This window comes from Hemitrygon akajei, unplaced genomic scaffold, assembly GCF_048418815.1.
Source record: "Hemitrygon akajei unplaced genomic scaffold, sHemAka1.3 Scf000079, whole genome shotgun sequence".
Taxonomy (NCBI): Eukaryota; Metazoa; Chordata; class Chondrichthyes; order Myliobatiformes; family Dasyatidae; genus Hemitrygon; species Hemitrygon akajei.
The window spans coordinates 323,632-348,188 of NW_027331965.1; the positions used below are offsets into that span (position 1 = coordinate 323,632).

Sequence of the window (24,557 nt, forward strand, 5' to 3'; positions counted from 1 at the left end):
AATCGCATGTCCATAAAGTGAGGTTAAGCACAGGAGTGTCTGGACATATGAGACTGACATTGATTGTCTGACAATAAAGTGAGGTTAAGCACAGGAGTGTCTGGACATATGAGACTGACATTGATTGTCTGTCCATACAGTGAGGTTAAGCACAGGAGTGTCTGGACATATGAGACTGACATTGATTGTCTGTCCATAAAGTGAGGTTAAGCACAGGAGTGTCTGGACATATGGAGACTGACATTGATTGTCTGTCCATAAAGTGAGGTTAATCACAGGAGTGTCTGGACATATGAGACTGCCATTGATTGTCTGTCCATAAAGTGAGGTTAAGCACAGGAGTGTCTGGACATATGAGACTGACATTGATTGTCTGCCCATACAGTGAGGTTAAGCACAGGAGTGTCTGGACATTTGAGACTGCCATTGATTGTCTGTCCATAAAGTGAGGTTAATCACAGGAGTGTCTGGACGTATGAGACTGACATTGATTGTCTGTCCATACAGTGAGGTTAAGCACAGGAGTGTCTGGACATATGAGACTGACATTGATTTTCTGCCCATAAAGTGAGGTTAAGCACAGGAGTGTCTGGACATATGAGACTGACATTGATTGTCTGCCCATACAGTGAGGTTAAGCACAGGAGTGTCTGGACATATGAGACTGACATTGACTGTCTGTCCATAAAGTGAGGTTAAGCACAGGAGTGTCTGGACATATGAGACTGACATTAATTGTCTGCCCATAAAGTGAGGTTAAGCACAGGAGTGTCTGGACATATGAGACTGCCATTGATTGTCTGCATATAAAGTGAGGTTAAGCACAGGAGTGTCTGGACATATGAGACTGACATTGATTGTCTGCCTATACAGTGAGGTTAAGCACAGGAGTGTCTGGACATATGAGACTGACATTGATTGTCTGTCCATAAAGTGAGGTTAAGCACAGGAGTGTCTGGACATATGAGACTGACATTGATTGTCTGCCCATAAAGTGAGGTTAAGCACAGGAGTGTCTGGACATATGAGACTGACATTGATTGACTGCCCATACAGTGAGGTTAAGCACAGGAGTGTCTGGACATATGAGACTGACATTGATTGTCTGTCCATAAAGTGAGATTAAGCACAGGAATGTCTGGACATCTGAGACTGACATTGATTGTCTGTCCATAAAGTGAGGTTAAGCACAGGAGTGTCTGGACATATGAGACTGACATTGATTGTCTGTCCATAAAGTGAGGTTAAGCACAGGAGTGTCTGGACATATGAGACTGACATTGATTGTCTGCCCATAAAGTGAGGTTAAGCACAGGAGTGTCTGGACATATGAGACTGACATTGATTGTCTGCCCATACAGTGAGGTTAAGCACAGGAGTGTCTGGACATATGAGACTGACATTGATTGTCTGTCCATAAAGTGAGGTTAAGCACAGGTGTGTCTGGACATCTGAGACTGACATTGATTGTCTGTCCATAAAGTGAGGTTAAGCACAGGAGTGTCTGGACATATGAGACTGACATTGATTGTCTGCCCATACAGTGAGGTTAAGCACAGGAGTGTCTGGACATCTGAGACTGACATTGATTGTCTGTCCATAAAGTGAGGTTAAGCACAGGAGTGTCTGGACATATGAGACTGACATTGATTGTCTGTCCATAAAGTGAGGTTAAGCACAGGAGTGTCTGGACATATGAGACTGACATTGATTGTCTGTCCATAAAGTGAGGTTAAGCACAGGAGTGTCTGGACATATGAGACTGACATTGATTGTCTGTCCATACAGTGAGGTTAAGCACAGGAGTGTCTGGACATATGAGACTGACATTGATTGTCTGTCCATAAAGTGAGGTTAAGCACAGGAGTGTCTGGACATATGAGACTGACATTGATTGTCTGCCCATACAGTGAGGTTAAGCACAGGAGTGTCTGGACATCTGAGACTGACATTGATTGTCTGTCCATAAAGTGAGGTTAAGCACAGGAGTGTCTGGACATATGAGACTGACATTGATTGTCTGTCCATAAAGTGAGGTTAAGCACAGGAGTGTCTGGACATATGAGACTGACATTGATTGTCTGTCCATAAAGTGAGGTTAAGCACAGGAGTGTCTGGACATATGAGACTGACATTGATTGTCTGTCCATACAGTGAGGTTAAGCACAGGAGTGTCTGGACATATGAGACTGACATTGATTGTCTGTCCATAAAGTGAGGTTAAGCACAGGAGTGTCTGGACATGTGAGACTGACATTGATTGTCTGTCCATAAAGTGAGGTTAAGCACAGGAGTGTCTGGACATATGAGACTGACATTGATTGTCTGTCCATAAAGTGAGGTTAAGCACAGGAGTGTCTGGACATATGAGACTGACATTGATTCTTCTTCTGCATGTGACTTGCGCCTTACATGCCTGGCCGATCATGACTCTCCGCATCCAATGATCCCTCACAGCTTCGATGATACCTCGCACACTTAGATCTGTTCATTCTTTCACAGCGTCCATATATTTTCCTCTTTGCCTTCCTCTGTCACGTTTCCCAGGCATACGGCCTTGCAATGTAAGACATTCTATTTCTCGCTTTCTAATGACATGGCCCAGGAATTTAAGTTCCCTCTCATGTAATATTCTCATTAAAGATCTTTTTGTTTGGGCATGCTGGAGTACTATCTCATTAATTACCCCATCTCTAGATGATATTTTCAGAATTCTTGTGAGAAACCACATTTCTGCTGCTTCTAAGTTTCTTTGGATTTCTGATGTTATTGTCCATGTTTCGGAAGCATACGGCAAGATTGACCAGATGTAGCATTTTAGTAGCCTAAGCCTTGTTGTCACAGAAATGTGTCTGTTGGGAAAAATAGATTTTATTTTTTGGAAGTTGTTTTTGGCAATGGCAATTCTTCTTTTTATTTCTACTTTACTTCCAGCATCTTGTGATATAAAGCTACCATGGTAATTACAGCTGGTCTTTTGTTGAATCTCTTTTGTTACTGATGGACAATTGGCACTTGGGAGAATTCTGCTCTTTTGATGTTAAGATATATTTGGATTTTTTTTTACAATTGATGGTCAGACCAAAATCTGCACTTGTTTGTACTACTTTATCTCGGAGGATTTGTAGGCCTTCTGCAGCACTTGCTATTCGGGTGGTATCATCTGCATATCTCATATTGTTGATGTTAACACCTCCAATTTCCATCCCATTTAGGTCTTCTATTTCTTTGAAAATCATTTCAGTTTAGATGTTATATAATTTCAGTGAGGCAACGCATCTCTGCCTAAATCCTGTTTGAATTTTAGTCCAAATGCTTATTAAATCATCAATTCTTACCTCCACCGTTTGATTCCAAAATACATTTTGAAGAGATTATTGGTCCGTTCCGTCAATATTTAGTTTACTGAGAATTTGAAATAATTTTTCATGTTGACTTCGTCGAATGCTTTAGTGAACTCAATAAATCATAAAAATACATCATTTTGATATTCAATTGCCCTTTCTGAAAGTATTCGTAGTATGACAATTGCGTTCCTAGCTCCTCTATCCTAAATAGACCCTTATTGCAGTTTAGAAATTTCTGGCCTTAACTTGTTTCTGATTCGACTCAGAACAATTCTCAACAAAATCCTTATTATGTGATTCACAAGACTGATTCTTCTATAATTTTCAGAGTCAATAGTTCCAGGAATTTTAGGCAGAGTTATAAACACTGATTTCAAGAGATCGTCAGGGAATACACCAGACTCATATACGCCATTAAACACTTCAGAAAGAATGTCTATGCCCAGATCTTCTAGGGCGTGTATCAGTTCCATTGAAATTTCATCAGGTCCAGTGGCTTTACCATGATTCATGCTTTTCATTGCTTTAGTTATTTCTTCTTTGGCAATCGGTGGGCCAGAATTAGGGTGTTTAATATCTGGGGGTTCCCCTCTACTATCTTCAGTAAAAGCTGCTCTTATATACTGAATCCAGCTCTCACATACTTTCTTGATCTGTTATGCATCCTGCAGAGGAGGTTTCCTTAATCCCAGTAATTTCCTTTTTTTGTGCATATCTTTGCTGTTGTTAATTTAGCCTTCTACTTGATTGCATTTTTGATTCAGCGATTCTTCCTTTGCAATATTGCACAATTGTCTGGTCTGTGACATTGATTCTATGTTCATAAGTTGACGGTGGGTACAGGAATGTCTGGACATATGAGACTGACATTGATTGTCTGTCCATAAAGTGAGGTTAAGCACAGGAGTGTCTGGACATATGAGACTGACATTAATTGTCTGTCCATAAAGTGAGGTTAAGCACAGGAGTGTCTGGACATATGAGACTGACATTGATTGTCTGTCCATAAAGTGAGGTTAAGCACAGGAGTGTCTGGACATATGAGACTGACATTGATTGTCTGTCCATAAAGTGAGGTTAAGCACAGGAGTGTCTGGACATATGAGACTGACATTGATTGTCTGTCCATACAGTGAGGTTAAGCACAGGAGTGTCTGGACATATGAGACTGACATTGATTGTCTGTCCATAAAGTGAGGTTAAGCACAGGAGTGTCTGGACATATGGGACTGACATTGATTCTTCTTCTGCATGTGACTTGCGCCTTACATGCCTGGCCGATCATGACTCTCCACATCCAATGATCCCTCACAGCGTCGATGATACCTCGCACACTTAGATCTGTTCATTCTTTCACAGTGTCCATATATTTTATTCTTTGCCTTCCTCTGTCACGTTTCCCAGGCATACGGCCTTGCAATGTAAGACATTCTATTTCTCCCTTTCTAATGACATGGCCCAGGAATTTAAGTTTCCTCTCAGGTAATATTCTCATTAAAGATCTTTTTGTCTGGGCATGTTGGAGTACTGTCTCATTAGTTACCCCATCTCTAGATGATATTTTCAGAATTCTTCTGAGAAACCACATTTCTGCTGCTTCTACGTTTCTTTGGAGTTCTGGTGTTATCGTCCATGTTTCGGAAGCATACAGCAAGATTGACCAGATGTAGCATTTTAGTAGCCTAAGCCTTGTTGTCACGGAAATGTGTCTGTTGGGAAAAATAGATTTCATTTTTTGGAAGTTGTTTTTGGCAATGGCAATTCTTCTTTTTATTTCTACTTTACTTCCAGCATCTTGTGATATAAAGCTACCATGGTAATTACAGCTGGTCTTTTGTTGAATCTCTTTTGTTACCGATGGACAATTGGCACTTGGGAGAATTCTGCTCTTCTGATGTGACGATATATTTGGATTTTTTTTTACAATTGATGGTCAGACCAAAATCTGCATTTGTTTGTACTACTTTATCTCGGAGGATTTGTAGGCCTTCTGCAGCACTTGCTATTCGGGTGGTATCATCTGCATATCTCATATTGTTGATGTTAACACCTCCAATTTCCATCCCATTTAGGTCTTCTATTTCTTTGAAAATCATTTCAGTTTAGATGTTATATAATTTCAGTGAGGCAACGCATCTCTGCCTAAATCCTGTTTGAATTTTAGTCCAAATGCTTATTAAATCATCAATTCTTACCTCCACCGTTTGATTCCAAAATACATTTTGAAGAGATTATTGGTCCGTTCCGTCAATATTTAGTTTACTGAGAATTTGAAATAATTTTTCATGTTGACTTCGTCGAATGCTTTAGTGAACTCAATAAATCATAAAAATACATCATTTTGATATTCAATTGCCCTTTCTGAAAGTATTCGCAGTATGACAATTGCGTTCCTAGCTCCTCTATCCTAAATAGACACTTATTGCAGTTTAGAAATTTCTGGCCTTAACTTGTTTCTGATTCGACTCAGAACAATTCTCAACAAAATCCTTATTATGTGATTCACAAGACTGATTCTTCTATAATTTTCAGAGTCAATAGTTCCAGGAATTTTAGGCAGAGATATAAACACTGATTTCAAGAGATCGTCAGGGAATACACCAGACTCATATACGCCATTAAACACTTCAGAAAGAATGTCTATGCCCAGATCTTCTAGGGCGTGTATCAGTTCCATTGAAATTTCATCAGGTCCAGTGGCTTTACCATGATTCATGCTTTTCATTGCTTTAGTTATTTCTTCTTTGGCAATCGGTGGGCCAGAATTAGGGTGTTTAATATCTGGGGGTTCCCCTCTACTATCTTCAGTAAAAGCTGCTCTTATATACTGAATCCAGCTCTCACATACTTTCTTGATCTGTTATGCATCCTGCAGAGGAGGTTTCCTTAATCCCAGTAATTTCCTTTTTTTGTGCATATCTTTGCTGTTGATAATTTAGCCTTCTACTTGATTGCATTTTTGATTCAGCGATTCTTCCTTTGCAATATTGCACAATTGTCTGGTCTGTGACATTGATTCTATGTTCATAAGTTGACGGTGGGTACAGGAATGTCTGGACATATGAGACTGACATTGATTGTCTGTCCATAAAGTGAGGTTAAGCACAGGAGTGTCTGGACATATGAGACTGACATTGATTGTCTGTCCATAAAGTGAGGTTATGCACAGGAGTGTCTGGACTTATGAGACTGACATTGATTGTCTGTCCATAAAGTGAGGTTAAGCACAGGAGTGTCTGGACATCTGAGACTGACATTCATTGTCTGTCCATAAAGTGAGGTTAAGCACAGGAGTGTCTGGACATATGAGACTGACATTGATTGTCTGTCCATAAAGTGAGGTTAAGCACAGGAGTGTCTGGACATATGAGACTGCCATTGATTGTCTGCCCATAAAGTGAGGTTAAGCACAGGAGTGTCTGGACATATGAGACTGCCATTGATTGTCTGCCCATAAAGTGAGGTTAAGCACAGGAGTGTCTGGACATATGGGACTGACATTGATTGTCTGTCCATACAGTGAGGTTAAGCACAGGAGAGTCTGGACATATGAGACTGACATTGATTGTCTGCCCATACAGTGAGGTTAAGCACAGGAGTGTCTGGACATATGAGACTGACATTGATTGTCTGTCCATAAAGTGAGGTTAAGCACAGGAGTGTCTGGACATATGAGACTGACATTAATCGCATGTCCATAAAGTGAGGTTAAGCACAGGAGTGTCTGGACATATGAGACTGACATTGATTGTCTGACAATAAAGTGAGGTTAAGCACAGGAGTGTCTGGACATATGAGACTGACATTGATTGTCTGTCCATACAGTGAGGTTAAGCACAGGAGTGTCTGGACATATGAGACTGACATTGATTGTCTGTCCATAAAGTGAGGTTAAGCACAGGAGTGTCTGGACATATGGAGACTGACATTGATTGTCTGTCCATAAAGTGAGGTTAATCACAGGAGTGTCTGGACATATGAGACTGCCATTGATTGTCTGTCCATAAAGTGAGGTTAAGCACAGGAGTGTCTGGACATATGAGACTGACATTGATTGTCTGCCCATACAGTGAGGTTAAGCACAGGAGTGTCTGGACATTTGAGACTGCCATTGATTGTCTGTCCATAAAGTGAGGTTAATCACAGGAGTGTCTGGACGTATGAGACTGACATTGATTGTCTGTCCATACAGTGAGGTTAAGCACAGGAGTGTCTGGACATATGAGACTGACATTGATTTTCTGCCCATAAAGTGAGGTTAAGCACAGGAGTGTCTGGACATATGAGACTGACATTGATTGTCTGCCCATACAGTGAGGTTAAGCACAGGAGTGTCTGGACATATGAGACTGACATTGACTGTCTGTCCATAAAGTGAGGTTAAGCACAGGAGTGTCTGGACATATGAGACTGACATTAATTGTCTGCCCATAAAGTGAGGTTAAGCACAGGAGTGTCTGGACATATGAGACTGCCATTGATTGTCTGCATATAAAGTGAGGTTAAGCACAGGAGTGTCTGGACATATGAGACTGACATTGATTGTCTGCCTATACAGTGAGGTTAAGCACAGGAGTGTCTGGACATATGAGACTGACATTGATTGTCTGTCCATAAAGTGAGGTTAAGCACAGGAGTGTCTGGACATATGAGACTGACATTGATTGTCTGCCCATAAAGTGAGGTTAAGCACAGGAGTGTCTGGACATATGAGACTGACATTGATTGACTGCCCATACAGTGAGGTTAAGCACAGGAGTGTCTGGACATATGAGACTGACATTGATTGTCTGTCCATAAAGTGAGATTAAGCACAGGAATGTCTGGACATCTGAGACTGACATTGATTGTCTGTCCATAAAGTGAGGTTAAGCACAGGAGTGTCTGGACATATGAGACTGACATTGATTGTCTGTCCATAAAGTGAGGTTAAGCACAGGAGTGTCTGGACATATGAGACTGACATTGATTGTCTGCCCATAAAGTGAGGTTAAGCACAGGAGTGTCTGGACATATGAGACTGACATTGATTGTCTGCCCATACAGTGAGGTTAAGCACAGGAGTGTCTGGACATATGAGACTGACATTGATTGTCTGTCCATAAAGTGAGGTTAAGCACAGGTGTGTCTGGACATCTGAGACTGACATTGATTGTCTGTCCATAAAGTGAGGTTAAGCACAGGAGTGTCTGGACATATGAGACTGACATTGATTGTCTGCCCATACAGTGAGGTTAAGCACAGGAGTGTCTGGACATCTGAGACTGACATTGATTGTCTGTCCATAAAGTGAGGTTAAGCACAGGAGTGTCTGGACATATGAGACTGACATTGATTGTCTGTCCATAAAGTGAGGTTAAGCACAGGAGTGTCTGGACATATGAGACTGACATTGATTGTCTGTCCATACAGTGAGGTTAAGCACAGGAGTGTCTGGACATGTGAGACTGACATTGATTGTCTGTCCATAAAGTGAGGTTAAGCACAGGAGTGTCTGGACATATGAGACTGACATTGATTGTCTGTCCATAAAGTGAGGTTAAGCACAGGAGTGTCTGGACATATGAGACTGACATTGATTCTTCTTCTGCATGTGACTTGCGCCTTACATGCCTGGCCGATCATGACTCTCCGCATCCAATGATCCCTCACAGCTTCGATGATACCTCGCACACTTAGATCTGTTCATTCTTTCACAGCGTCCATATATTTTCCTCTTTGCCTTCCTCTGTCACGTTTCCCAGGCATACGGCCTTGCAATGTAAGACATTCTATTTCTCGCTTTCTAATGACATGGCCCAGGAATTTAAGTTCCCTCTCATGTAATATTCTCATTAAAGATCTTTTTGTTTGGGCATGCTGGAGTACTATCTCATTAATTACCCCATCTCTAGATGATATTTTCAGAATTCTTGTGAGAAACCACATTTCTGCTGCTTCTAAGTTTCTTTGGATTTCTGATGTTATTGTCCATGTTTCGGAAGCATACGGCAAGATTGACCAGATGTAGCATTTTAGTAGCCTAAGCCTTGTTGTCACAGAAATGTGTCTGTTGGGAAAAATAGATTTTATTTTTTGGAAGTTGTTTTTGGCAATGGCAATTCTTCTTTTTATTTCTACTTTACTTCCAGCATCTTGTGATATAAAGCTACCATGGTAATTACAGCTGGTCTTTTGTTGAATCTCTTTTGTTACTGATGGACAATTGGCACTTGGGAGAATTCTGCTCTTTTGATGTTAAGATATATTTGGATTTTTTTTTACAATTGATGGTCAGACCAAAATCTGCACTTGTTTGTACTACTTTATCTCGGAGGATTTGTAGGCCTTCTGCAGCACTTGCTATTCGGGTGGTATCATCTGCATATCTCATATTGTTGATGTTAACACCTCCAATTTCCATCCCATTTAGGTCTTCTATTTCTTTGAAAATCATTTCAGTTTAGATGTTATATAATTTCAGTGAGGCAACGCATCTCTGCCTAAATCCTGTTTGAATTTTAGTCCAAATGCTTATTAAATCATCAATTCTTACCTCCACCGTTTGATTCCAAAATACATTTTGAAGAGATTATTGGTCCGTTCCGTCAATATTTAGTTTACTGAGAATTTGAAATAATTTTTCATGTTGACTTCGTCGAATGCTTTAGTGAACTCAATAAATCATAAAAATACATCATTTTGATATTCAATTGCCCTTTCTGAAAGTATTCGTAGTATGACAATTGCGTTCCTAGCTCCTCTATCCTAAATAGACCCTTATTGCAGTTTAGAAATTTCTGGCCTTAACTTGTTTCTGATTCGACTCAGAACAATTCTCAACAAAATCCTTATTATGTGATTCACAAGACTGATTCTTCTATAATTTTCAGAGTCAATAGTTCCAGGAATTTTAGGCAGAGTTATAAACACTGATTTCAAGAGATCGTCAGGGAATACACCAGACTCATATACGCCATTAAACACTTCAGAAAGAATGTCTATGCCCAGATCTTCTAGGGCGTGTATCAGTTCCATTGAAATTTCATCAGGTCCAGTGGCTTTACCATGATTCATGCTTTTCATTGCTTTAGTTATTTCTTCTTTGGCAATCGGTGGGCCAGAATTAGGGTGTTTAATATCTGGGGGTTCCCCTCTACTATCTTCAGTAAAAGCTGCTCTTATATACTGAATCCAGCTCTCACATACTTTCTTGATCTGTTATGCATCCTGCAGAGGAGGTTTCCTTAATTCCAGTAATTTCCTTTTTTTGTGCATATCTTTGCTGTTGTTAATTTAGCCTTCTACTTGATTGCATTTTTGATTCAGCGATTCTTCCTTTGCAATATTGCACAATTGTCTGGTCTGTGACATTGATTCTATGTTCATAAGTTGACGGTGGGTACAGGAATGTCTGGACATATGAGACTGACATTGATTGTCTGTCCATAAAGTGAGGTTAAGCACAGGAGTGTCTGGACATATGAGACTGACATTAATTGTCTGTCCATAAAGTGAGGTTAAGCACAGGAGTGTCTGGACATATGAGACTGACATTGATTGTCTGTCCATAAAGTGAGGTTAAGCACAGGAGTGTCTGGACATATGAGACTGACATTGATTGTCTGTCCATAAAGTGAGGTTAAGCACAGGAGTGTCTGGACATATGAGACTGACATTGATTGTCTGTCCATACAGTGAGGTTAAGCACAGGAGTGTCTGGACATATGAGACTGACATTGATTGTCTGTCCATAAAGTGAGGTTAAGCACAGGAGTGTCTGGACATGTGAGACTGACATTGATTGTCTGTCCATAAAGTGAGGTTAAGCACAGGAGTGTCTGGACATATGAGACTGACATTGATTCTTCTTCTGCATGTGACTTGCGCCTTACATGCCTGGCCGATCATGACTCTCCACATCCAATGATCCCTCACAGCGTCGATGATACCTCGCACACTTAGATCTGTTAATTCTTTCACAGTGTCCATATATTTTCTTCTTTGCCTTCCTCTGTCACGTTTCCCAGGCATACGGCCTTGCAATGTAAGGCATTCTATTTCTCGCTTTCTAATGACATGGCCCAGGAATTTAAGTTCCCTCTCATGTAATATTCTCATTAAAGATCTTTTTGTTTGGGCATGCTGGAGTACTATCTCATTAATTACCCCATCTCTAGATGATATTTTCAGAATTCTTGTGAGAAACCACATTTCTGCTGCTTCTAAGTTTCTTTGGATTTCTGATGTTATCGTCCATGTTTCGGAAGCATACGGCAAGATTGACCAGATGTAGCATTTTAGTAGCCTAAGCCTTGTTGTCACAGAAATGTGTCTGTTGGGAAAAATAGATTTTATTTTTTGGAAGTTGTTTTTGGCAATGGCAATTCTTCTTTTTATTTCTACTTTACTTCCAGCATCTTGTGATATAAAGCTACCATGGTAATTACAGCTGGTCTTTTGTTCAATCTCTTTTGTTACCGATGGACAATTGGCACTTGGGAGAATTCTGCTCTTTTGATGTTATGATATATTTGGATTTTTTTTTTTTACAATTGATGGTCAGACTAAAATCTGCACTTGTTTGTGCTACTTTGTCTCTGAGGATTTGTAGGCCTTCTGCAGCACTTGCTATTCGGGTGGTATCATCTGCATATCTCATATTGTTGATGTTAACACCTCCAATTTCCATCCCATTTAGGTCTTCTATTTCTTTGAAAATAATTTCAGTATAGATATTAAATAATTTCAGTGAGGCAACACATCTCTGTCTAACTCCTGTTTGAATTTTAGTCCAAATGCTTATTAAATCATCAATTTTTACCTCCACCATTTGATTCCAATATACATTTTGAAGAGATTATTGGTCCGTTCCGTCAATGATTAGTCTAGTGGGAATCTCATCCTGCATCTGTCGAAGGTGAAAACGCCAAGTTCACTCAACCTATGCTCATAAGGCTTGCTCCCCAATCCTGAAAAATCCTTATGAATCTCATCTGCAAACTTTGTATAGTTTCCACATCCTTTCAGTACTGAGGGGATCAGAACTGAATCCAGTACTCCAAGTTGGGTCTGACCAGGATCCTAAATAGCTGTAACTTTACCTCTTGACTCTTGAACTCATCCCATGGTTGATGAAGGCCAATACACCATACGCCTTCTTAACCACAGAGTCAACCTGCGCAGCTGCATTGAGTGTCCTATGGACTCGGACCCCAAGATCCCACTGATCCTCCACACTGCCAAGAGTCTTACCATTAATACGACATTCTGCCATGATATTTGACGTACCAAAATGAACCACCTCACAATTATCTGGGTTGAACGCCCTCTGCCACTTCTCAGCACAGTTTTCCATCCTATCAATGTCCCGCTGTAACCTCGACATCCCTGCACACTATCCACAACACCCCCAGCCTTTGTGTCATCAGTAAATTTACTTTTTTGTAATTTATTTTTTTATTGGTTCATCATCAAACAAACATTTCCATAAGATATACTTCAGATATTGTACATACATATCACATAATCATATTTGCCACAAATATAATCTCTCTCATGATTCTGCCTTCTTCAACTACACATAGTGCTTTCCCCTTACACTCCTTCTCTACCTTTCCTGCCTCACCCCATCCTGCTTCCCCTCCCCCACCCCTTGATCTTTCCCCTTACCGGGTTTTCACCTGGCACCGAAAATCCTTCTCCTTCCCACCCTTCCCCCTACTTTATAGAACATAGAATAGTACAGCACATTACAGGCCCTTCGGCCCACAATGTTGTTCCGACCCTCAAACCCTGCCTGTGATATAACCTCCCACATTAAATTCCTCCATATACCTGTCTAACAGTCTCTTAAACTTGACTAGTGTATCTGCCTCCACCACTGACAGACAGTGCATTCCACGCAACAACCACTCTCTGAGTGAAACACCTTCCTCTAATATCCTCCTTGAACTTCACTCCCCTTACCTTAAAGCCATGTCCTCTTGTACTGAGCAGTGGTGCCCTGGAGAAGAGGCGCTGGCTGTCCACTCTGTCTATTCCTCTTAATATCTTGTACACCTCTATCATGTCTCCTCTCATCCTCCTTCTCTCCAGAGTAAAGCCCTAGCTCCCTTAATCTCTGATCGAAATCCATACTCTCTAAACCAGGCAGCATCCTGGTAAATCTCTGTACCCTTTCCAATGCTTCCACATCCTTCCTATAGTGAGGCGACCAGAACTGGACACAGTACTCCAAGTGTGGCCTAACTCGAGTTTTATAGAACTGCATCATTACATCGCGTCTATTAAACCTTGTCCCTCGACTTATGAATCCTAACACCCCAAAAGCTTTCTTAACTACCCTATCTACCTGTGAGGCAACATTCAGGGGTCTGTGGACATATACCCCCAGACCCCTCTGCTCCTCTACACTACCAAGTATCCTGCCATTTACTTTGTACTCTGCCTTGGAGTTTGTCCATCCAAAGTGTACCACCTCACACTTCTCCGGGTTCAACTCCATCTGCCACTTCTCAGCCCACTTCTGCATCCTGTCATTGTCTCTCCCCAATCGTTGACAACCCTGTACACTATCTACAACACCACCAACCTTTGTGTCGTCTGCAAACTTGCCAACCCACCCTTCTGCCCTCACATCCAGGTCGTTAATAAAAATCACGAAAAGTAGGGGTCCCAGAACCGATCCTTGTGGGACACCACTAGTCACAAGCCTCCAATCTGAATGTACTCCCTCCACCACAACCCTCTGCCTTCTGCAGGCAAGCCAATTCTGAATCCACCTGGCCAAACTTCCCTGGATCCCATGCCTTCTGACTTTCTGAATAAGCCTACCATGTGGAACCTTGTCAAATGCCTTACTAAAATCCATGTAGATCACATCCAGTGCACGACCCTCATCTATATGCCTGCTCACCTCCTCAAATAACCCTATCGGGCTTGGTAGGCACGATCTGCCCTTCACAAAGCCATGCTGATTATACCTGGTCAGACCATGATTCTCTAAATACCCATAGATCCTATCTCTAAGAATCTTTTCCAACAGCTTTCCCACCACAGACTGTAGTGTCCCTGCCCCCTCCCTCTCAGTCCTGCCGAAGGGTCTCGGTCTGAAACGTTGACAGTTCGTGTCCACGGAAGCTGCCCGACCTGCTGATTTCCTCCAGCATGTTGTACGTGTTCCTTTGACCCCAGCATCTGAGAGTATTTGGTGTAAAACCCCCCTCCCCATACTAACACGGGTTATACTGACCAAAGAATATACTGCCGGAGGAACACAGTGGGTCGGGCAGCGGCTGTGGAAGGAAATGGACCGTCAACATTTCGGGCCGAGACCCTCCCTCTGGACTGAGAGTGGACAGGAAATATTCAGAGAAAAGCGGTGAGGGGTAGGGATGGGGCAAGAGCTGGGGAGAGAGAGGTGGATCCAGGTGAGGGGGGAGGTGGCAAGGTGGAAATAGTGACATGGGTGGAAGGTGAGTTGTGGGGGTAACACAGGGCTGCAGAAATAGAATTTAATTCTATGGAGGATTATAAGAAGTTGGACAGTGTTTGCTTTAGAGATTCGCCAGACTGATTCCTGGAGGACGATGAAGTCTCAGTGATCATCTTCACATAAATCAGAGGCCGGCAGATGTATGGAGACCGAAGGGATCGAGGAAATGAGGATCGGGGAGAAACATGTGGGCTGAGATGGGAGAGCAGCCGCCATCTTGTTGATGGTTGGAGGGGCAGAATAGCCTCCTACTGCTGTTTCTCACTTGATGTTACAGGGTTCCTGTTCAGTGAGGCTCCGGAGGATTGTGAATAGAAATTATTGTTTATAAACATACAAGTGATTTCAATGAAACCCGCGCAATTCCTGTTCGGGTGGGCATTGTGTATCGGACCGGGATGGAATCGAACCCGCAAAGCTCCAGGAACCGGGAGGCGGAGCGATGGGGACGGGAAAGATACAGAGGGGAAAATTAAAAATGTAGCTGGTGTAAGTATGGAATAAGGTTTAAAATGCGGCAGGTAGGTCGGGGAGTGTGTGAGGGGCGAGGAGCAGGGTCCCGGTTCAGGAGGGAGTCCCTCCACCCGTCACGTGATCCAGCGTCTGGCTCCCATTTCAAACACAGATCCGCAGCATCTGAGGTTCTCGCTTCCGAGGCCCCGCCCCCGCTCTCACAGTCTCCGGATGGGCGGTGCTTTTCTTTCCGTCCTCTGTCGAAGCGGGTTGTCGGCGGGGAGTGGTGTACCGATCGCTCTTTGCGGGACAAATTAATCAAGTTCTCATCGGTGAGCATTGAGGCCGGTCATTAGGGGTGAACGTGACCGACAATGTCCCATCGGTGAGTACTGAAGCCGATTCGCGGGAGGGGGGTGGTTGAGGGTACCTGATGTCGGGCAGAGAGTCCCGTTAACTTCCTCCAACTGGCGGCCTCGTCCCGCTTCCTGGATCCAACCTGTCGTGGTCGGTCCGGGTTATGGGACCTTCACGCCGGACCGCCTGAGATGAGCCGCCGCTCAGCCCCTGGTGTTCTGCTCCCAGGAGCGGGATGAGGTGGTGATGCCGAGATTAAACACACGCATTAAGATGTACCTGGGGAACTTTACCTCCATCACCCGGCCCGGTAGCGGATCCAGACTTCACCTGGATCGATATTTGTTTTAAATGCTTCCATAACACCGGAAGCGGCCGTTCGGCCCGTTGTGTGCTTGCAGACAGCGAGGGTTAAACAGAGTGATCTCACCCTCGGGACACTGCTTCACGTGTATGAGTAGATGCATCTTTCCCCCGTTCAGACAGAGGTTTATTTGAACGGGGCGGGGTAAAAGCGGCCATTTCAATTTTAGTTTCAGCGTTACAAAATGGCTGCAGTGTTCGTCTTTGTCAAAACGACACTTGTATCACATGGTGAGTTTGCTATTTCCTTTTTCGGTTATTTTCAGTGAGTCACTTCCTCTGTTTCCATGGTAACAGCCCGTCAGAGCTGCAGCGAGTGTTTCACTGGTTCTGTGGTCACGGCCTCTCAGCGCAGAGACAGCGGCCTCAGGGGCAAATGCACAGAGCGATAGTGGGGGAAAGGATGCTGTGAGCATTGACTGTATGGGCTGTGTTACACCAGGGTCAGAATGAACTGACAACTGACACATTGGTTGGGGTGGGGTGGCATTGACAGTCACGGGTGGCAATCAGTTACTATCTGTGCATTAAAATGAAGAGGGAGGAAATACTACAGTTGCAGGAAATTTAAAGTGAGGAGGAGAAAAATACTGGAGACGCTCAGCAGATCTCGGACAGTTTTCCACCATTTCACCTTTCAGAGATGTAGTTTGATGTACTGAGTTCCCAGCATTTTCTACTTTGTAATTTTACATTTTGTTTCTGCTGCACTGCGGGAAACATAGCAGCCAGCTGTGCTGGGCAAGATCCCACACAGCAGGAAAATTGTGATCAAATGTGCTCGGTTATAGCTGCTGGGGACAGGCTGAAGTGTATCCGCATCCTCTACACAGACCGGGGAATCGGTCTGAGCCCCGGCCCAGGCAGAGGGTCATTAGGTTCCAGTTCCACCCTAGTTTGTGAATCGGACATGGCAGGAACACCACGGCAAATCGCCGGCACCAAAGCGTCTGTGTATGGGTGATGATATTGGGCTGGTGATTCTGAGGATATGGAACTGGCAGTATGCGGGCTTCAGTCCAGGTTGGTAATTCCACAGCCGGGATCGGAATTTTCTCAGTCTGGAGTGAAGCTGAAGTCTCGGGAGTTTGGGCATTAGTCATGGGGAAATCACCCTCTACACTGCCCAATAGGACATCGTATCTGTCAGGTATTTTGGAGATTATTTAAGAGTTCACTAGGGAGTTGGGTGAAGTTGGGCAGTGATGTTGTTTATCTGAACTTTGGTAAAGTCTGTAAAAAATCCCGCGTGGCAGCTGATCGGGGAGGTTCGGTCAGGAAGGAGTCAAGGGGAGCTGGCGAGGAGGATTCACTCCGGGCTCGAGAACAAGAAGCAGAGGGAGATGATTGAAGATGGTTTTAGCGAATGGAGCCCTGTGACGAGTGGGGTGTGTGTGTCGGCGTTGAGACCTCTGTAATTCACTATTCATGCCATTGATTTGTGTATGAATCTACTTGGCTACACAGAGTATTATGTACAGTTGTGTTCACCCTACTGCCGTAAATATATTTGAAACTGGAGAGGGTGCAGAAGAGATTGCTGAAGATGTTGCTTGGACTAGAGGGCCGAGTCATAGGAAGCGTTTGGCCGAGCTGGATCTTTATTCCAGAGGAGAATGAGGGTGACATTGTCGGAGCTGATGGAATCAAGTGGGAGATTAGATAATGTGGATGGTCGTGGTATTCTCCCCAGTGTTCAAGATACAAAATTGTTTTATGTCACTCCAGTACACAAGTGTGAAGGAGAACGAAATAATTGTTACTCTGAATCCAAAGCAAGACAGAAAAAAAAATGATGGAGACCACAATAATAGACAAAACACGATAAATAAAGTATGATCGTTTTAAAATATTGATTGTCTGTCCATAAAGTGAGGTTAAGCACAGGAGTGTCTGGACATATGAGACTGACATTGATTCTTCTGCATGTGACTTGCGCCTTACATGCCTGGCCGATCATGACTCTCCACATCCAATGATCCCCAACAGCGTCGATGATACCTCGCACACTTAGATCTGTTAATTCTTTCACAGTGTCCATATATTTTCTTCTTTGCCTTCCTCTGTCACGTTTCCCAGGCATACGGCCTTGCAATGTAAGACATTCTATTTCTCCCTTTCTAATGACATGGCCCAGGAATTTAAATTTCCTCTCATGTAATATTCTCATTAATGATCTTTTTGTCTGGGCATGTTGAAGTACTGTCTCATTAGTTACCCCATCTCTAGATGATATTTTCAGAATTCTTCTGAGAAACCACATTTCTGCTGCTTGTAAGTTTCTTTGGAGTTCTGGTGTTATCGTCCATGTTTGGGAAGCATACAGCAAGATTGACCAGATGTAGCATTTTAGTAGCCTAAGCCTTGTTGTCACAGAAATGTGTCTGTTGGGAAAAATAGATTTCATTTTTTGGAAGTTGTTTTTGGCAATGGCAATTCTTCTTTTTATTTCTACTTTACTTCCAGCATCTTGTGATATAAAGCTACCATGGTAATTACAGCCGGTCTTTTGTTCAATCTCTTTTGTTACCGATGGACAATTGGCACTTGGGAGAATTCTGCTCTTCTGATGTGACGATATATTTGGATTTTTTTTTACAATTGATGGTCAGACCAAAATCTGCATTTGTTTGTACTACTTTATCTCGGAGGATTTGTAGGCCTTCTGCAGCACTTGCTATTCGGGTGGTATCATCTGCATATCTCATATTGTTGATGTTAACACCTCCAATTTCCATCCCATTTAGGTCTTCTATTTCTTTGAAAATCATTTAAGTATAGATATTAAATAATTTCAGTGAGGCAACGCATCTCTGCCTAACTCCTGTTTGAATTTTAGTCCAAATGCTTATTAAATCATCAATTTTTACCTCCACCATTTGATTCCAAAATACATTTTGAAGACATTATTGGTCCGTTCTGTCAATGTTTAGTTTACTGAGAATTTGAAATAATTTTTCATGTTGACTTTGTCGAATGCTTTAGTGAACTCAATAAATCATAAAAATACATCATTTTGATATTCAATTGCCCTTTCTGAAAGTATTCGTAGTATGAAAATTGCGTTCCTAGCTCCTCTATCCTAAATAGACCCTTATTGCAGTTTAGAAATTTCTGGCCTTAACTTGTTTTTGATTCGACTCAGAACAATTCTCAACAAAATCCTTATTATGTGATTCACAAGACTGATTCTTCTATAACTTTCACAGTCAATAGTTCCAGGAATTTTAGGCAGAGTTATAAACACTGATTTCAAGAGATCGTCAGGGAATACACCAGACTCATATACGCCATTAAACACTTCAGAAAGAATGTCTATGCCCAGATGTTCTTGGGCGTGTATCAGTTCCATTGATATTTCATCAGGTCCGGTGGCTTTACCATGATTCATGCTTTTCATTGCTTTAGTTATTTCTTCTTTGGCAATCAGTGGGCCAGAATTAGGGTGTTTAATATCTGGGGGTTCCCCTCTACTATCTTCAGAAAAAGCTGCTCTATATACTGAATCCAGCTCTCACATACTTTATTGATCTGTTATGCATCCTGTAGAGGAGGTTTCCTTAATCCCAGTAATTTCCTTTTTTTTGTGCATATCTTTGCTGTTGTTAATATAGCCTTCTACTCGATTGCATTTTTGAATCAGCGATTCTTCCTTTGCAGTATTGCACAATTGTCTGGTCTGTGACATTGATTCTATGTTCATAAGTTGACGTTGGGTACAGGAATGTCTGGACATACGGAGAGTGACATTGATTGTCTGTCCATAAAGTGACGTTAGGCACAAGAATGTCTAGACATATGGAGACTGACATTGATTGTCTGTCCATAAAGTGGCGTTAGGCACAGGAATGTCTGGACATACGGAGATGGACATTGATTGTCTGTCCATAAAGTAACGTTAGGCACAGGAGTGTCTGGAACTGTCATGAAATATTAAACTGGTAGTGGGTGAGGTGTGGAGCGTGGGTTGGTGAGTAGAGGTGTTGATCAGGCTTACTACTTGGGGAAAATAACTGTTTTGAGCCTGATTGTCCTGGTGTGGGTGTTATAGATCCACAAATCCTTTAAGGTAGCACCAGAGTCATAAAGAGAGTTTTGGGCAGATTGACCTTCACAACGCAGGCTATTACGAAGAGGGGTTGGGATATTAATGCTAAAGTTGAAAAGGGCACCGTGATTCTACAATAGGCAGAATTGTCTGCAGTTCTGGTCAGCTACTTGGAGGAAAGTTACCGATAAGCGTGACAGAGTGCAGAGAAAATTACACGGACATTGCTGGTATTTCAGGAATTAATTATAGTGATAGTTTGAACAGGTGAAACTTTATTGCATGGAATACAAGGGAATGACGGGGTACCCTAGCAGGGTTCCAACTTTTCTAAGCCATTTGCCCCTACAATTAAAGGAAGCGTCTATGGACCCCAAGTTGGGAACCCCTGCTAGAGATACTGAAATCTATGATGCTATAAGCTGGGTGAATGCAGGGAGACATTTTCCCCTCAGGCTGGGTAAGATCATGGATTTGGGGCAAAAACTGACCCATTGAAGGGGAATCTGAGGGGGAACTACTTCACTCATTGGGTGGTGCGAATGCGGAACCATCTCCCAGCAGAAGTGAGAGATGAAGGTTCGATTGTGGTATTTGAGCGATGTTTGGTTGGGTATCTAGATGAGAGAGGTATAGAGGGCTGTGGTCTGGGTGCGGGGGGATGGGACCACACCGAATACGGCACGGACTGGATGGGCTAACAGTCCTGTGTCTGTGCTCTAAGGTCTCTGTGAATCTCAATTGAAACTTCTGCACATAATCCACATTTGTTGTGGAAGGGTCGTATCCAACAATTTGTTTTTATGTTGGACCAGCATCTGCGCTGCTGAGAGTTCTGTAGAGCTGGAACCACCATGAGATTTACCGAATGCACCTCGACAGGGTAAAAACAACCACCGGAATTTTAGTGTCACCATTACAAAATGGCTGAATGTTCAGTTCATCTTCGTCACAATGAAACTGAGAACATGTCACACTGAGTTTGTTATTTCCCCACTCGGTTATCTTTGCGAGCCACTTCCTCCGTCGCCAGGGCAACAGCTCACCAGAGCTGCAGAGAGTGTTGAACATGTTTCTCGCTCTCTGGTTGCTGACTCTCAGCGGAGAGAGAGTGGCCTCAGAGACGAGGATGCTTTGAGCATTTCCTGTCCGGGATGGAATGAAGAAAATTGCAGGGATAGTATTTATGCAATTCTGTTCTGGGTGTCAAACATCTTGCAGTCAGTGAATCGTTTCTACGTCAAAAGAACAAAACAAAATCTCCTGTACTGAGTGCTATATTTTCAATTTTATATTTAAAACATTTTGTTCCTGTTACACGACGAGGAAAGGGGCTGCTAATTGACCTGGGCTACACCGCACTCAACAATAAAATAATGAACAACTGTGCTCAATGTAACTGTGGAGACAAGTATCAGCGCCCTCTTTGTGACCCAATGCCCACGTTTCCCGGCTGATCCCCGTCCAGACAAAGGATCATCAGGCTCCAGTTCTGCCATGGGTGGGTGTGGGAGTGTACGTTTTTGAACTGGGATTAGCTGAGACACTGCCGCATATTACCGGCAGCAAAGAGCCCTGAGAGAGTTGGTGCTTGAGTTACAATCTTGGGATGGGGGCTCCAGGAATATGGAACTGGCAGTGTCTGGGCTTCGGTCTGCGTTGGTGCTTTTACAGACGCGGCTTGATGTTCCTCCTTCCGCAATGACGCAGACGTCTCCGGGGGCTGGATATTGGTAGCATGAATCTCTCATTGTGAGATGTGGGAACTCCCAGTGTGAGGTATGGGAAAGATGTGAGAGTCTCTCGGTGTGAGATGTGGGAACTCCCAGTGTGAGGTGTGGGAAAGATGTGAGAGTCTCTCGGTGTGGGCTGTGGGAACACCCAGTGTGAGGTGTGGGAAAGATGTGAGAGTCTCTCGGTGTGGGCTGTGACCCTCTGAGGTTGGACCTGGGATACCACACCTGATTTGATCCAGATAAAATGAGTCTGGGGATCAAGCTGTCCGAGTTTATGAGATGTTGAGCGAGTATTTCTCTTCTGTGCTCAGGTGTTTGGTTGTGTAGTTCCTTTGGAAGCAAAGCAGAGGACGAGTCCCCATTCCATCCCTCACAGGGAGAGGCTGTGGTTAAATACGCTGTTTTGTGTTTGCACCGGTGGAATGAGACCGGGGTTTCAGAATTCAATTCGTATATGGAAATTCCCCCTGACTGTCACCTGTCCATCTGCCAGTGGGAGTCAAAGAGAAACTCAAGATGCTGAAGATAGAACGGAACATGGAACAGTACATCGCAGGAACAGGCCTTCCCGCCACAATGGTGTGCCAAACCAGCTGAAAAGTAAATCGACACCACCCGAAATAAACTAATGACTCCCTCCTACACAATATCCATAACCTCTCAACCTTCCTCACACCCATGTGCTTATCTAAACTTTTCTTAAAAGCCCCCATTGTATTTGCTTCCACCTCCATAACAGACAGGGCAATCCAGGCATCCACATCACTCTGAGTAGAACAACTTACCCTCAGTCTGAATCAGAGTTTCCATTGACTCACTCAGGAGAAAGTTTGGTGAGTCTCATTCACTCAAACGCTAGTTCTTTAGACATTACATTTCTGTACCAAGGAAGGTAGAAAATAGCTGGAGTCAGACTGAGTAAGCCTAGAAATACCATTTATGCCTCTATCAGACTCAGTCGCAATCATTGCAGATGTCAGCATCAGCTCTGCGAAGCCACGCACATTCCCTCACATTGCTTGTCCATTTCCAACATCACCTCTGACCTTTCCTTGCTTCGTCTGTGTTACGTCACAATTATCTCAAAATGCGTGGAGAATCTCCTCCCGTCAGGAGATGCCGCTGTTGTTTCCTGCTGCAGTGATTGCAGAAATGTGGAATCACCATGAACTACAGCAACATGTCATTGACTCCTCTGTCTATTGCAAGCTGCAATGATACACTTGCCCTCGAGTATATCGGCGTGCGAGCCTCTGCTGAGAGCAAACCCCCTTGAAGCCAAATGTCCCAACATCACATTTCACTCAGTCCTAACTAGCAAATGCCAACCAATAATTTACATTTACCTACCCTGTCGTCATCAAGTGCTTTTCTACTAATAAATTGTCAGAACCTGCGAATCTGTGATTAAGCAGAATTAGGTTTTACAATGAAGTTATGTTCCTGTTTGACCCTGTGCCAAAGGCATGAAAATTAGGACCATCTCAGTGCACACTGTGGTCAGCATTGTCTCGATGGGCTGAAGGGTCAGTATCTGTGATCTGTTGCTCTGTGCCTCTATAGGAAGTATGTTCCAGATATCATTGGACAGACATACAGATATGGTTTGGGAGTTGATGCGAACTGCGGCTCTGATACAGAGAATGGCTGTACTGTCACATTTGCAAAGTAATCCAACTCTCTCTGACTCACTGTCTGCTTGTTGTGTGTAATTCAGGTCATCACCAGCAGGTGGAGCTGTCCAGCACCGGGATCAAAGTGTAAACAAGACGACGACAATCAACAACCGTCAGTCAGAATCAGAATGGCTACAGGTATGTTCACCTGGATCTTTATAACTAAACTTCTGCCCTGTTGGTGCACAATAGTTCAGATGAAGAAGCTTACACAGGCGCTAACAGGGCAGAGAAAAGTTTCATCAAGCAGTGTTATCGATCCCACTGGTAAAGTGCCTTTGTGTAATCGATCGGTCCAACAGTTCCAGCGAAGGGACCTGACACCAGTAATGGTCGAATGACTCCACTCACCAGGCAAAGCTTCACCTGAGTGAAAGGAGCCGGAGACCCTGAATCAGCAGCGTGAGAGTGAAACACAAACAGGAATGTGACAGCGGTGCTGTTTGTTACGTAAAAGTCTACAGACAGACGGACATACTTTATTGATCCCGAGGGAAATTGGATTTCGTTACAGCCGCACCAACCACGGATAGTGTAGAAATTGTTACGAAACCAGTAACTGGTTTCACTTACCAGCAAAGATAGATATGTCAGTTGAAGTCCAATGGTACTATTTTCAAAAGTTTTATTAATAAAGGGGCACAAAAATTAAGGTTAATACAAACATTCAGATAACATGCGTCAATACTCAATCTAAAACGCAGGTACATTAATAATCACCCAGAAATAAGCTCTTTCGTTGTCTAGGGTATAATACTGAGTCCAATTGGAAATATAAAGAGTCACTCTGAAGTCTGCAGGCTTTTCTCTTTTGGTTTCACGTGTTGGAGAGAGAGAGAGATAAAATGGAAAAACTTGCCCAAAACATCCGTGGAATCAGGGGAGCGATCTTCCCCGTTGTTAGTTAAAAGCGATCTTCCGTTGGTTCCAGCCACAAACCCCGCATTCGGAATTTAACGCACGTGGCTTATTTCAAAATGGCTTCCCGTTCCCACGGGAAGCGTTATCGTGCTTCTTGGTGTCTCCTTGGTGCGTCTGAGGGTCGTCCTCTTTCAGACCCTTCTTTATACTGCCTCACGGGATCTCAGGTGTCAATCAGGT

General features: G+C 43.1%; 1 protein-coding gene across 1 annotated transcript in view; it reads left to right on the top strand.

Annotated features, from left to right (window-relative positions):
• LOC140722527 (NACHT, LRR and PYD domains-containing protein 3-like) overlaps positions 1-24,557 on the top strand; it is a 67,348-nt gene that overhangs the window by 12,430 nt on the left and 30,361 nt on the right. The window contains exon 2 of the mRNA XM_073037244.1: positions 23,498-23,594. Within this exon, the coding sequence (XP_072893345.1) occupies positions 23,585-23,594 (10 nt within the window). The 5' untranslated portion in view covers positions 23,498-23,584. The remainder of the gene's footprint in view (positions 1-23,497; positions 23,595-24,557) is intronic.